This window comes from Trichosurus vulpecula, chromosome 2 (genome assembly GCF_011100635.1).
Source record: "Trichosurus vulpecula isolate mTriVul1 chromosome 2, mTriVul1.pri, whole genome shotgun sequence".
Lineage (NCBI taxonomy): Eukaryota > Metazoa > Chordata > Mammalia > Diprotodontia > Phalangeridae > Trichosurus > Trichosurus vulpecula.
Window position 1 is genome coordinate 171,490,709 of NC_050574.1, and position 14,178 is coordinate 171,504,886.

Below are 14,178 nucleotides of genomic sequence, written 5' to 3' on the forward strand. Positions count from 1 at the left end.
TGTAGGCGGGGCCCAGTTCTTCATTTGCCCCAAGAAGCTTGAGGGCTGCAAGTTAGGGGCGGGGGAGGGAGGGGAGGGACGCAAGAAGCATACTTAGGAGCGGTGCGGGCCCTTTAAGAGGGCTCGCCCTGTACAGCGCCTCCAGGGTCTGCCCCTCTACTAGTGGCTGCGGAGGCTCCAATAAGCGTCCCAGCACCTCCCCGCCAGGCCCTGAGCCACAAATCTTAGTCTTCTGCACTTGACAGCGATTGTATATAAAGCTCCCAGAGCGCGCGCTGCTTCGGGAGACACAGGTAGGAGTCGGGGGGAACACAGTGTGCGCTCGCTGCCTAGTGAGCATTTTAGCCCCGCTCTTCCTTTACCAGCTCCAAAGCTGTTGTCCCTCCTGCTGGGTGCAGTCATACCACCGTGCCCAAGAGCAGGCAGCGCTCCTTTCTGGGAGCTCTTCTGTGCACAGTCCCTGGCGCCATGCTCTTGTTAGGCATCCTTGCCCTGGCCCTTATTGGGGCCCCCGCTTGGGGTTCGGACCCTGAACAGGAGATTGTGGTTCCCATCCGGCTGGACCCCGACATCAACGGGCGCCACTATTACCGGCGGGGTCCCGAGGACTCTGGGGACCAGAGACTCATCTTCCAGATCACTGCCTTTCAGGAGGACTTCTACTTACACCTGGCTCCTGATGCCCAGTTTCTAGCGCCCGCGTTTGCCACTGAGCATCTGGGTGTCTTCCAGGCCGGAGTGTCGGAGGGCTCTCCCAACCTCCGCCGCTGCTTCTACTCAGGGGATGTGAATGCCGAGCAGGACTCATTTGCAGCCCTGAGCCTATGCGGGGGTCTTCGTGGTGCTTTTGGCTATCGGGGTGTAGAATATGTCATTAGTCCTCTGCCCAACGTCAGCGCGCCTGAAGCGCAGCGCAACAGCCAAGGTGCACATCTTCTCCAGCGCAGGGGCGCCCCTGGCCGGACACCAGGGGACCCCACTTCCCGCTGCGGGGTGGCCTCGGGATGGAATCCGGCCATCCTGCGTGCCCTGGATCCCTTTAAATCTCTTCGGGCAGGCTCAGGGGAGAGCCGGCCACCCCGAAGAGCAGGGCGGGCCAAACGTTTTGTGTCTGTCCCTCGCTACGTGGAAACACTAGTGGTGGCTGATGAGTCGATGGTGAAGTTCCACGGTGCAGATCTAGAACATTACCTACTGACACTGCTGGCGACTGCCGCGAGGCTCTACCGCCATCCCAGCATCCTCAACCCCATCAACATCGCAGTGGTCAAGGTGTTGGTCCTCGCGGACAGAGACAAGGGGCCCAAGGTCACAGGTAACGCGGCGATGACCTTGCGTAACTTTTGCGCCTGGCAGAAGAAACTTAACAAAGTAAGCGACAAGCACCCTGAATACTGGGATACCGCCATTCTCTTCACCCGGCAGGTGAGTACCGCTGGCTCCTCATTAATACCAAATATTTCCGTAACCGCAGGGACACTTGAAACTTTCTTTTAATTGCCTTTTTAATCCCACTGAACTTCAGGCATCCTCCACCCTCCCCTTGCCCACTGCCCCGTTCAACAAATTCATTTCTGCTGTTTGCATAAAGCCTTACTATCAGTGACCCTATTCAATTTTCTCTTGTTCTGTTTGCAGCCACACAATCCCAAAGGGCTTGGGGAGGAGGGAAAGGGAAGAAAGTGATTTCCGCTTATTTCTGAATCTTGTTACCACCTCAGTTCCTACTTTGCCTCCGCCCTCCAACTAGGTTGAGTCCTCAGGTCACGTTTTGGCAACGCGCTTTAGGGAGGGTTGGTGCTTTAGGGAGGTGTTGCCCCAAGTGGCCAATCAGCGTCGGAGCAAACCAGGGAACTCGGTGGGCTGGAATTTGGGAAAACGGTTGGCTAGTCTCCAATTCTCACTGAGGCCGAGAGGAGGCGCTCTGAGGATGTTTGGTGGAGATCTTTCAAGTGCTGGAGCTGTTAATGTGGGGGTGCAAAAGTCCTCGCCCTGGCGGATCTCCTTCCATTGGTCAAAAGACTGGAGAGTGACAATCTAGTGTCAGCAAGTTGGACCCTCTGCAATTCTGGGGCTAGTAGGGCATCCTACGTCCATAGGATTCCGACGGAAAGAGTTGCTTCCATCCTTTGTGTCTTCTGGGCATCAGTCAACATGAAGGACAATTCCTTCCTAGGGCTTTGGGAACTGTGTCAGACTCATGTCTTCTGCTGCTGCCTTCTCTTGAGCTGGGCTTTTGTGGGTGAGTGTTTCTTTCTCTAAAGGATGTGTCTCGCTTAAAGCAGGCTGTCTGGGTAAGGTACCTGTTTGGGTGCCTGGCCCGGCTTCAGGACTCCACTTGCAGTGGAAGTTGGGGAAGTCCCATCTGATGAGTGTTCACTTCTGTGGCAAGTTCAGCTCTTGACTTTGGCTCTACAGGGCACACTAATTCATATCTGTTTCCCATTGAAACTCTTTAGTCTTGCTTTTAACATCAAAGTAAAAAAACTGCTGCCTTTGTTTGCACCAGTGTTTGAAGTGGACAGATGGAAGAAAATACTTGTTTGGGAAGGAATAGTTGGGGAGAGGGGGAGGGGATGCCTGAAAGGGAACAGAGATACAGGTCAGGAAAATTGCTCTGTGATTTAGAGCCATCTAGTTTTGGACTTTGAAATCTCCAGGCTGGCTAGGGGTTCTGCATCCCATCTATTGGCGTCTTCAGGGAGCAACAATTAGAACCAAATTTGACATTGCTGATGCTTGCAAGAACCCAGCTTTTTTAAGGATTCCCCATACATTGGAGGCTGACTTCAGTGGTCTCTCTGTTGCAACCATCACTAATGCTTCTCTCACTTCCTAGAGAAATATATATATTTTTTGATCCGTGATTTAATTGGTGTAGGGTAACTCCCAAATGAGGACATTTTCTCTATGGGAAGTTCCCTCTACCAGTTCAAGAACTGGCAACTGTTCTGCAGCCTTCAGTCTTAGAGAGGTTAAATGACTTGCCCAGTATCACCAAGTCAGTAGGTGTCAGAGGGTAGGCTTGAAACGGTTTTCCTGACTTTTAGTGTCACTCTATCTATTATACTGTGTTTCCGCTCCTGGCCAGAATATCTGTGTATGAGAACTTCTATTTTCTTAGCATCCTCCTCCCGCCACCTGGTTTCTCTTGGGGCTGCTTGGCCTGTGGTAGTTGTCTTACACGGATTCTTTCAGAAAGTCTGTTTGCTGCATCTGCTGGGCTCCTACAGTATTGACTCATCTTGGGAGACCATACAGGGAGTCTCCATGACCCATTCATAAAACCCATCTCTGTCCTCAGTTTGGTGAGAAATAAAGCAAGGCCAGAAAGAGGATGCCTGTAATGCATCAAGCCGCGATAGTTACATTTGCTTCTGTGCCTCCAACTCGTTAACTCTTGCTGTCCCCTGTAGAGGTCAGTCATGTGCTCTAAAGCAATGGAGATCCTTCTCCGTAGTTCAGAGCCAAACCAGATTTTTTGGAACCAATTTGGAGAGCACAAGTCCTTCTGGGGATTTAGACCATGCAAGACAGAGGGATCCTGTCCTTTGAAGGAAAAGAAATTAAACTGAATGGATTGAGGGCTTCTCAGTGATGTGTTACACCCATGACTTGACCCCAGGATGTCACGTTGACCTTGAATAATGGATACAAGATGCATGACCACTTTGGTCTAAAGCTGCGGCCTACAGTGTATGTGGTTTTCCAAAGCTGCCTTTCCCCAGGAGTCTAGAGGGCAAGGCTGGAGAGAGAACAAGCTCTGTTGGCTATTGGATCATCAAGGTATGTGCCTGAGACTAGAGTAACCTCATTCCCAGCAAATACTTAAGGGCTTGCAGCATTCTAAGAGCCTTACCAAGCCCCTCATTCCTGAACCCCCCTGGGCAAGTACAGTATGAGATGAGAGCTCATACCAAACACAGCTGTGCTTTCTGGACTCTGGCAGCCAAAGTCTCCAGAAACTAAGGGATTGAGTCTACTACCAAAATACTTCAATATAAGAAGTGAGACTTGTGTTTTCCTTTGTAAGGAACATTTGTAAGTAACATTGTTCAATTCAAATGGACCAGTCCTCTGTCTGGGTTCTGTAGTCCTTCTTTGGGCTCTGTGTGTGGTATTAGCAGCATATCTATATTTGGATAAATTTCTTTCTTCCCTCTCTCTCTCTTTTTTAAAGATAACTTGGTCTCTAATTCTAACTCTTCTAAATGTTTTGTATTTTTCTTCCTTGAAATTTTATCCTTCTAGACAGGGACAGCTGAACCAAGCATATTTGATGGAACTGGATATAAAGCATGGTCTTCCCTTCCCTGCTTAGAATTGCCATGTTGACAGTGAACTCTTTTGTATCCCAAGGGAATTAAAAAACTGTCTAGTGACCATTATATATTTTTTGTGACCCTTATTTATTCTGAGATGGGTTGGTGAAGTGACTGACATACTTAGGGTTCATGTCTTTCTCTCCTAGAGAAGATACGAGCAGCAGCTAGTGGCTCCTAGGTACAAGAGATGACCGACTAAATTATGATTTGCTTGTAGTAGGAACTTCCTTTGAATAAAAGCCAAAGCTTCTGTATCTAAAGATGATGGGGTGAATATCCTGGCAGAGGCTATTGTCTTTTTGGGCTGTGTGTAGCATAAACACTGGGAAGAGAAGACCTTGGAAGGATCTGGAGATATTTTGAATGACTGATTATGGAATAAGCATACAGTGGCACATATTCAGAGTGAAGACAGCTTGGTGGACAAATGTCACACATCTGATGTTGCAGAAGGAACCACAGATGTTCTCCTTGTGGATCATGCTGTCAGAACTAACTTTTTCCCTGTTTTTGCAGTGACTAAAGACAGGTGGGGACATCTCTGACTTTGACCAGGTGAGGAATAGTGCTGCAGCCATTCTGGATGAAAATTTTTGTAAAGGGAAGAGTTTTTCATGTGTCTTTGATGTATTGGAAAGTGCGGAGTCACTGCTGACTCAGCTAGATGTGCTTCTGTCTTCTCCTTTTACTTCAGACTAAATATTAATCTAATGCCACATAGGTAGAACATTATTAAAGCTTGGTATCTATTATCAGCCTCTGTTGACTTTGGATGTAGCCATGGGAAACATGTACTAAAGGGGTGGGCAGCAGGAATGCTCTGCTTCCCTGGGTGCTTGTTGGGAATGAGGGAAGGGAATAAGCATTTATGTAGCACCTACTGTGTGCCAGGTACTGTGCTAAGCACTTTTTACAAATATTATCTCATTTGATCCTTACAACAACCCTTTGAAGGTAGGTGCTTTATTGTCTCCATTTTACAGTTAAGAAGATTGAGGCAAACAGAGGTTAAGTGACTTGCCCAGGGTCACAGAGCTAGTAAGTGCCTGAGGCTGGATTTGTACTCAGGTCTTCCTGACTCTGGGCATCATGCTCTATCTACTGCCCAGCCTCACTGCCCTTAGCTATTTGTGTACATGCCTTATTTTTCTTATGAGATTGTGAGCTCCTAGAGTGCAGATTGTATCTTTAGATTTTCCACAATACTCAGGACAGGGCCTTCTTGCGCATGGTTCAGTAAATGCTCAGTGACTGTTGAATGAATCAGTGGTGGCCTTTCTTGTCAGGGCTTACTCTTCTACCTGTGTCCTTGATTGCATCTCTTCCTGTCTCCTCAGGGACCTTTTCCCAGAGGCAATCATTCCCCCTACCTCTTATCTTATTCTCCGTCTCTCTATTCACTCCCTTCCCACTGTTTAAAAACATGCACAAGTCCTTCTCCTCCCATCCTTGAAAAACAAAATAAAACAAAAACCTTTACCTGACCTTACCATCTCCTCAAGTTGTTGTCTTCTATTTCTTCTTCTCACTGCCAAACTCTTAGGAAAAGCTGCTTACTTTCACTGCCTTTATATCTTTATCATCAATTTGCTTTCTGCCTTTTGACCCCAGTCCTAGGTGGCACAGTGGATAGAACCTCGGGCCTGGAGTCAGGAAGACTCCTCTTCCTGAGTTCAAATTTGGCCTCAGACATTTACCAGCTGGGTAAGTCACTTAACCTTGTTTGCCTCAGTTTCCTCATCTGTAACATGAGCTGAAGAAGGAAATGGCAAACCACAGTATCTCTTCCAAGAAAACCCCAAATGGGGTCAGGAAGAATTGGACATGCCTTGAAAGGGCTGTACAATAACTTTATTGAAACTAATCATTCAGAGGTTACCAATGATTTCATCTTTTAAATTGGATGGTATTTTCTCAGGCCTTGTATGTCCTCTCACTAGCTCTTGCCATCCTCAGCTCTCTCTCTTCTCCTCTGCTTCTGTGATACTGCTCTCTCCCAGTTCTCAGTTTTGAGTCTTGCTGCAGAGCACAGTGTCAGGTGTGTGTAGTTAATGCTGCTGGGGAGGCTGCATTAAGGTCTGACACCAATTTCATGAGCTCACAGGAGTGGAGAGCCACCAGGCTACTTTAAGAAGGGCAAATTAGTTCAGATTGGGAAAAGGGAGCAGGTTAAAGCTTCTGTATCAATTGATATTGGGAACGAATTTGGGAGTGGCCACTGTACCGGCCTGGGTAAGATAGGGAGGTCCAATCTCAAGAAACCTCCCCAAAACTTCTTTAAGGCACAATCCTGAACTTATCACTGATCTGCTCAGAGACCTTTAGAGGATCTTTATTGCCTCTAGGACAAAATGCAGATCCCTTAGCCTGGCATTTAAAGCTTTCTCTGTAATCTGTCTTCTTTACTCCAAATGGGTCTGTAAGCTCTTTCCTTCACTGGACATTCCATTTCCGGCCCATGTGTATTTATATATGCTATGCTCCATTCTTTGAATGCATTTTTTCTTCATCTTTCAGAATCCTTATCTTCTTCCAAGCCTTAGAGAAGGTTCCACTTCCTCTCTGAAGCCTTCATCCATCTCTTCCTCTCCTCTGCCCATTTCTAGGGTCCTCTTCTCCAGATTACCTTATAATATACTTAACCTGTGCATGTGTTGTATTCTTCCCCTTCTCTGATAAGATTTCTGAAGGGCAGAGTCCTTACATCATTTTCTCTCTTGGTATTCCCAGCTTCCAGTACAGTGTCTTGCACAAAGTCAGGGTTTAATAACTATTTGTTGTTGTTTGGGTGCTAGTATACCTTCCCCCCTCCAATAGATCCTTCACTCAACTCTCTGGGGTTGAGTCAGCCTATTGAGTGGAGGGGGATGGGTTGAGGTCTGGGGCTTTTTTGGCACTTTAGAAAGTGAACCGGGCACTCTGCCACTGAGGCCGGTACCAAAGGCCCCAGGGAAGGGAGGGGCTCAGGAGAACAACTTGTTTAATCCATGCCTGAAGTTAGCAGATGAGGTTCACTGCAGTAAACGGGGTCAGTGTGTCAGTACAGGTGTTGGGCAAAAAGCCAGGAACTTGGCTAACTGGAGAAGCATGGAGAGTGTGCAGTCTATGCTTACAGCCTAATCCTTCCATTCCTCTCTCCCCAGGACTTAACCCTCAGCTTTTTAACCAGCACCAGCATGTATATGGGGAGGGTAGGGAGGAAAGGATTTCAGAGTCACTTCTAGTAAGCTTCTGATTTCTCTTCCCATTTTATTTTGCAAGAGGAAGGTCAAGGGGGCATTAAGAGATGCCTTTACAGACCAACCCATCTTTGGTGCTCACCCTTGATAAAGTGCTTTCCCAAAGGACACTCAGGCTGTTCATCGTTCTTCACTTTCTCACTTTGGTGATCTTTACTTTCTTATTTATTTCATCTTTTTCCCTATGGTACAATTCTGAGTACCAGTGATTTAAATGCCAGTGAAAACTGATCCTCTAATAGAAGTAACATAATCCTCTTCTTTGGGGTAAATTATCTATTTCCCACTTTCCTTCTCCTTCAAACAACAAGGAGTGATAGAATTCTTTTCTTTTAACATGCAATGACCATCTTTCCTTTAAGAATTACAAACATAGGGGCAGCTATGTGGTGCAGTGAATAGAGCACTGACTCTGGAGTCAGGAGGATCTGAGTTCAAATCCAGCCTCAGACACTTGAAACTTTCTAGGCTGTGTGACCTTGGGTGAGTCACTTAACCCTGATTGCCTCACCTCCCCCCCCCCCAAAAACAAAAACAAACAAACAGAAAAAGAATTACAAACTGAAAAGGGAATGTGGTTTTGGGACTTGGTTAAGGAAATATAAAGATGCTAGGTAGAAATTCAGATTGGAAAGAGCTGAAGATATGTATCTCTCTCTCTGTATATATATATGTATATACATATATATACATATATGTATATATATGTATATATATATACACACACTATGTATACTTGGACATTGTAGTGTCTTACTGGAAGGGGTATCCCTAAATAGGTGGAGGACCGGGGCAAATTACTGGGGATGGAAGTTCCCCCCTGACCCTAACATTTTAATACAAGTGAAAGAGTTAAGTGAATGAATAGATGAATAAGCATTTATTAAACTTATGATATTTGCTGGAGACTGTGCTAGGCTCCGGGGATAAAAATATAAATGTGCTTAGCATAGTGCCTGTCACACAGTAGATACTTAATAAGTGCTAATTGACTGACTGATCTCAAGGATCTTAGATTCTATTATGGGATACAGCGCATTCAAAAATAAATAAGTATAGGATATGTACAGAATAAATAAAAGTAACTTTTGGGGGTGCATTAACAACTAGAGGAATTAGAAAAGGTCTCTTGAAGGAGGTGACATTTGAGTTGAGCCCGGAAGAGATCGAGGGTTCCAAGAGGTAGAGAAGGGGAGGAAGAGCATCCCAGGAATGGGACACTGCCTATGCAAAGACATGGAAGTCAGAGATGAGGTGTTGTATCTGGGAAACAGAAAGGAGGCCAGTTTGATTGAATTGTAGGGGTTGTAAGGGGCAGTAAGGCGTAATCAGCTTGGAAAGATAGCCTGAAACCAAATTATGAAGGTTTTAAAATGTCAGAGGTGTTTGTGTTTTATTCTGAAGGTAATTGGGACTCACTGAAGCTTCTTGGGCAGGGGAGTGACAGAGGGTCGAAAGATGACAGATCTTATGGAAGGAACCTCAAAGGCCATTTAGTCTAATAACTTCATTTTATAAAGGATGAAATTGAGGCCCAAGGAGGCTAAATGATCTTCCCAAAATCACACAAGTAATGAGCATTAGAGGTGTGATGGTCAGAATTAGGCTTTAGGAATATCTATTTGGGAACCGTGTATGTGGAGGATAGTTTGGAAAGGGGAGAAACACAAAACAGAGAGACTAATGACAAGGTGATTACAGTTGTCCAGCTGAGGTGATGAGGGCTAGAATTAGGGAGATGAATGAAGGGGAGAGAGCTGGGAGAGAGGTCAAAGAGGTAGAATAGAAACGACTTGGCAATGGTTGGATATGGTGCTGGGGGTGGGATAAACAGTTGACAGTCTCTGAGGTTGTGAACCAGCATGACCTGAAGCATCTTCAACAGAGACTGGTAAGTTAGAGGGAGAGCTAGGTTTAGGGGGATGAATAGGCTAGGGAAGTCATGATGGGTAGAAGAGAAAGCTTTAGGTAAGTGTGGCTGCCTGATGTAGACGGGCTATCTTGTTACTTGGGATAGAGTTAGGAAGGAAAGTTTCTGTTTTCAATTGATTGTATTCATTCGGTTTATTCCATTGATATTACTCTGGGTAGTCAGTGGGCAGTTCCCAAGGTGTATGGTCTAGGGACACTGATTTCTGGCATTAATTAGCTTTCTCCAAATCTGTTCCATCAATGGACATGGTCAGTTTCTCAGACTTCTTTCCTTTTGGAGGAGTAGAGGAGAAGAAACAAAAATTCAGTAAGTAGTAATGGTCTTCCACTTAAGTCTTCCTTCAGGGCCTTATACGTTAAGTGATGGATCCATTAATTTAACTAACACTTTTTTTTGGTGCCTGTAAGAAGGAATGAATAAATGAATGAAAGTCCTTGCTGTGAACCAAGCACTGTGCTAAGTACTAGAAACACAAATACAAATGAGAAACACAGATACAAATGCTTCCTACTGTCAAGGAGCTTCCATTTTAATGGGGGAAATGATACACATGGGAATGATGGCCAGACAAGTGAATTTTGGTTTGGAAAGTCATGGAGATGATCAGCTGATCGGCCAGATAGTTGATTGACATGCTCTTTCCAGAAGTAATGGTTCTATTGATTTGATCATTGTGCCTAGAGCAAGAGGTGGAAAGGGAAGAGAGTAAGTGCTTGGCAGTTGAGAAGATGGCAAGATGGCCCCTGGGCTAGTGGCTGTATAGATTCCCAAGATGTGGGCTAGACGGAATGTTAAGCATTGTCTTGTCCTGTCTGTCTAGATATAGTGAGCCAGGTGAGTCTGTACTCACTCATTTACTCATCACTCATGACAGCTGTACCGTAGTGCAGGTGTTCCAAAGCTGTGAGTGGCTTAACTTACTATACCAGATGCTGAAGGCTTAGCTAGCAGAACATGAGTTCTGGCAGGGACCAAGCTAGGAAAGACCTTGAGGACTGGCCAGTGACTGACTGTAATTTGTCATCTGAGGACCAGTCTGACTAAATTTAGAGAGGTTCATCACCTAAAGGGTTACTGGGGGATGATCAGTTTTTGCATTGATAGCAATTCAGGAAACCTTTCTGTAAGGCAAGACAAGCTGTCAATCAGCCTACTTTTTAGCCTACAATTAGCCTACAGTTAAGGGCCTACTATATAGGCCTTATTATCAAATAAGATAATATTTGTAGAGCATTTAGCTCAGTGTCTGGCACACATAGACAGTTCTCAATTTACACACATTCACGTTATATAAATTCTACTTTATTTAAAGAATTCTGAAAAAAAATCTGCATTCCAAAAAAACCTCCTATGTTAATTTTACTGTAATGCTCCTGCCTTTCTGCTTGGCACTCCACAGCCTCCTTTGCCTCCAACCAAAAAAAAAAAACAAACCCCAAACCAAAAACCAAACATAACTCTAAAAAACAAAAATAAAAAAAACCCTCCAAGTGAAAGCAGAACCAGATTGAGTGCTTGGCTTGTGACCTCTGGTGCTAAGAGAAGAGACCTTTGACTCCTCCTTGCTTCTCTGTCCTGGGCCTCATAGGTTGTCCTTGAATTGTGTACCTGCCCCCTTCCTCCACTGGGATGGAACCCTGTTCCCAATTCCCTCTCTCTTCCTTTCCCACAACTTCCAGCAAATTCACATTATGTAAAAACCACTTTACTCAGACTGGTCCACTTTGTAAAGTAGTATATATCTATATATACTATACACACAACATCTATATTTCTATATCTATAGTAGGCAATATGTAAATGTTATCAATGATGACGATGATACATTAGGCACTGTGCTAAGGGTTGGGAATACAAAAGGGGGGCAAAAGACAATCCCTGATCTCAAGGAGCTTGCAGCTGGAGACAACTTTCAAACAACTATGCACATGCAAAATGTGTGGAGGGCATTTTGGAGATTTTGGTTCAACAAAGAGAAGGCATTAGCACTAAGGGAGATCAGGAAAAGCTTCCTACAGAAAGTGGAACTTGGGCTGACACTTGAAGGGAACCAGGGGAGCAAGGAGGGGGTGATGAGGAGGGAGGGGGATTCAGGCACGGAAGATAACTAGGGAAAATACCCAGAGTTGGTAGATAGAATATCTTATGTAAGACATAGAAGGAGGCCAATGCTACTGGATTGCAAAGGATATGGTGAACAGGGGTGGAGTGTAAGATGTAAGAAGATTAGAAATGGAGGAAGGGGCCAGGATATGAAGGGCTTTTAAAGCCAAACAGAGGATTTTATATTTGATCATGGAGGCGATTGGGACTCACTGGAGTTGATTGAATAGGGGGGTGACATGGTCAGACTTGTGCTTTAGGAAGATCAGTTTGAATGAGTGGAGGATGGACTGGAGGGTTGAGAGATTTGGGAAAAAGGAGACCAGTTTGCAGGTTATGGACATACTTCAAGTATGAGGTGCTGGGGGCCTGCACCAGAGTGGTAGAAATGTCAGAGGAGAGGAGGGGATGCATATGAGAGATGTTGAGAAGGTAGAAATGATAGGACTTTGCCAGCTGATTGGATGTGGTAGATGAGACAGGGAAGGGTCTAATATGACTCCTTGGTTGGAAGCCTGGCTGATTGGGTGATACCAACTCAACAGTAATAGGAAGATAGAAAGAGGGGAGGGATTTTTTTTCTTGGGCGGGGGAGAAAGAGAATGATTTCAGTTTTGATCTTCTTTGGGGGATCCTGAATTACTGGAGTAAGCCATAACGCTGCATAGTTGGGTAGTTAGGTAGTACAGTAGATAGAACTCAGGACTTGGAGTCTGGAAGATTTGAGTTCAAGTATGATCTCAGACACTGAGTAGCTGTGTAACCCTGGGCAAGTCACTTAACCTCTTGCAGCCTCAGTTTCCTCCTCTGTCAAATGGGGATAATAATAGAACAACCTCCTAAGGATGTTGTAAAGATCAAAAGAGCTAACATATCTAGGGATAGGAGGGTGGGTGACTAGAAGTGTTTGCTGGAGGCAATTGGTTGTGTCCTAAGAGCGGGATGGGAATGTGCCGGAGAAAGTATACATGTGTCTGGGAACTCTGAGAAAGGTGGGCTGTACTGATGAATAGGTTGTAGCCAAATAAGAAGAGCCTTTGGAAAATGATGTTTCAGGGCTGTGTAGATTCCCTGGCCACCAGGGGCCTTACAAGGATGGACTGGATAAATGGATGATGCAGGAACAGTGGAGTTCTTAACTGAGATGGAAAAACCATCCTGTCTGGACTGCTCCTGATGGGGCCATCCTGAAAAGGGGACAGCGGCAGTAGCAGGGAAGATAAATGGTAAGCAAAGAAAGCAGGAGGATTGTCAGGGAATATTCCTGCCAGCCTGTGGGAGCCATAACAGATTCCATTCCTGAAGACCTGGGACTAGACTGAAGGGGTTAAAGAAACCAGAGTGCATCTGGAGTTCAGTCCAGATGGGCGGAGGCATTCGATGCTGTATGTGAGGAAGAACTGGAACTGGATGCTCCTGGGACTCTGTACGACTGCTGTAGGCGTGGAGAGCGCATAAGGCTTTGTGCTCGTCCGTCATATCCCCCTGATGCAGGGGGATCTAGAGCCTGGGCCCCAAACCGGTGCCTCTCCCTATGATGACATGAGTTGTTGATGGACAGCAGCCCTCACGAAACCGGCCAGCTCTTCTTTATACCCTGGTTTGAGCCATGGGAACAGGGATTTCTTGATGGAAAGAACAGGTTGCTCACCAGCCGGGAAGACTCTTGTAGAACAGGAAAACCTCTTTTCCTGCCGTCAGTGCCCTGAGGCTGCTTCTAGAGACAAATCTTGGTTGATTTGTCCTAATAGAAGAGGCAGAGCATGGAAAATCCAAAACAGCAGATAATCCCCAAATCTTTGATATTTGGGTTGGGAGCACATTGTGTTATCATTTGTTTATTTCTCCCAGCATACTTAGCCTAAGCAGAATTCATGAGGGCAACACGAGAAGTGATTTTCATTTCCTCTGTTCACCAACTTTCTTTTGTATCTTTATTTCCCACTGCTGCCATCCTAGTATAGGCCCTTGTTTGCACCGGCCTGCACCATTGCAATAGTTTCTTTACAGGCTTTCTTGCCTCTGCTCTCCCCTGCTTCTTGTACAGGAAAGAGGGAAGGAAGGAGGAAAGGAGGAGAGAGGGAAAGAAGGAAGGGGGGAAGGAAGAAAAGAGGAGGGGAAGGAAAGAGAAGGAAGGAAGGAGGAAAGGAAAGAAGGAAGGAAGGAGGGAGCAAAAAAGAAAGTAGAGAGGGGAGAGAGGTGGGAAGAAAGGATGGAAGGGAGAAGGAAAAAAGGAGGGAGGAAAGAAAAGGAGAAGAGGAAAGAGGGAGGGAGGAAGAGAAGGAAGGAGGAAAGGAAGGAAGGAGGGGAGAAGGGAGGAAAGAAAGGAAGAAGGGAGAAAGGGAAGGAGGCAAGGAAGGAAGGAATGAGGGAAGAAGGGAAAGAAGGAGGGAGAAATGGAAGGCGGGAAGGAAGGTGGGAAAGAGGGAAGGAGGCATGGAGGGTAGGAATGAAGGAGAGGAGGGCAAAGGTACTTATTAAGTTCCTACTATGTGGCATTCACTGTGCTAAACATTTTACAAACATCTCACTTGATCCTCACAACACTCCTGGGAGCTAGGTGCTATTATTATCCCTA

The 14,178-nt window shown here is 45.7% G+C and overlaps 1 protein-coding gene across 1 annotated transcript in view; it reads left to right on the plus strand.

Annotated features, from left to right (window-relative positions):
* The first annotated feature begins 468 nt into the window (after positions 1-468).
* ADAMTS15 (ADAM metallopeptidase with thrombospondin type 1 motif 15) overlaps positions 469-14,178 on the plus strand; it is a 36,093-nt gene continuing 22,383 nt past the window's right edge. Inside the window, exon 1 of the mRNA XM_036746654.1 lies at positions 469-1,425. Within this exon, the coding sequence (XP_036602549.1) occupies positions 469-1,425 (957 nt within the window). The remainder of the gene's footprint in view (positions 1,426-14,178) is intronic.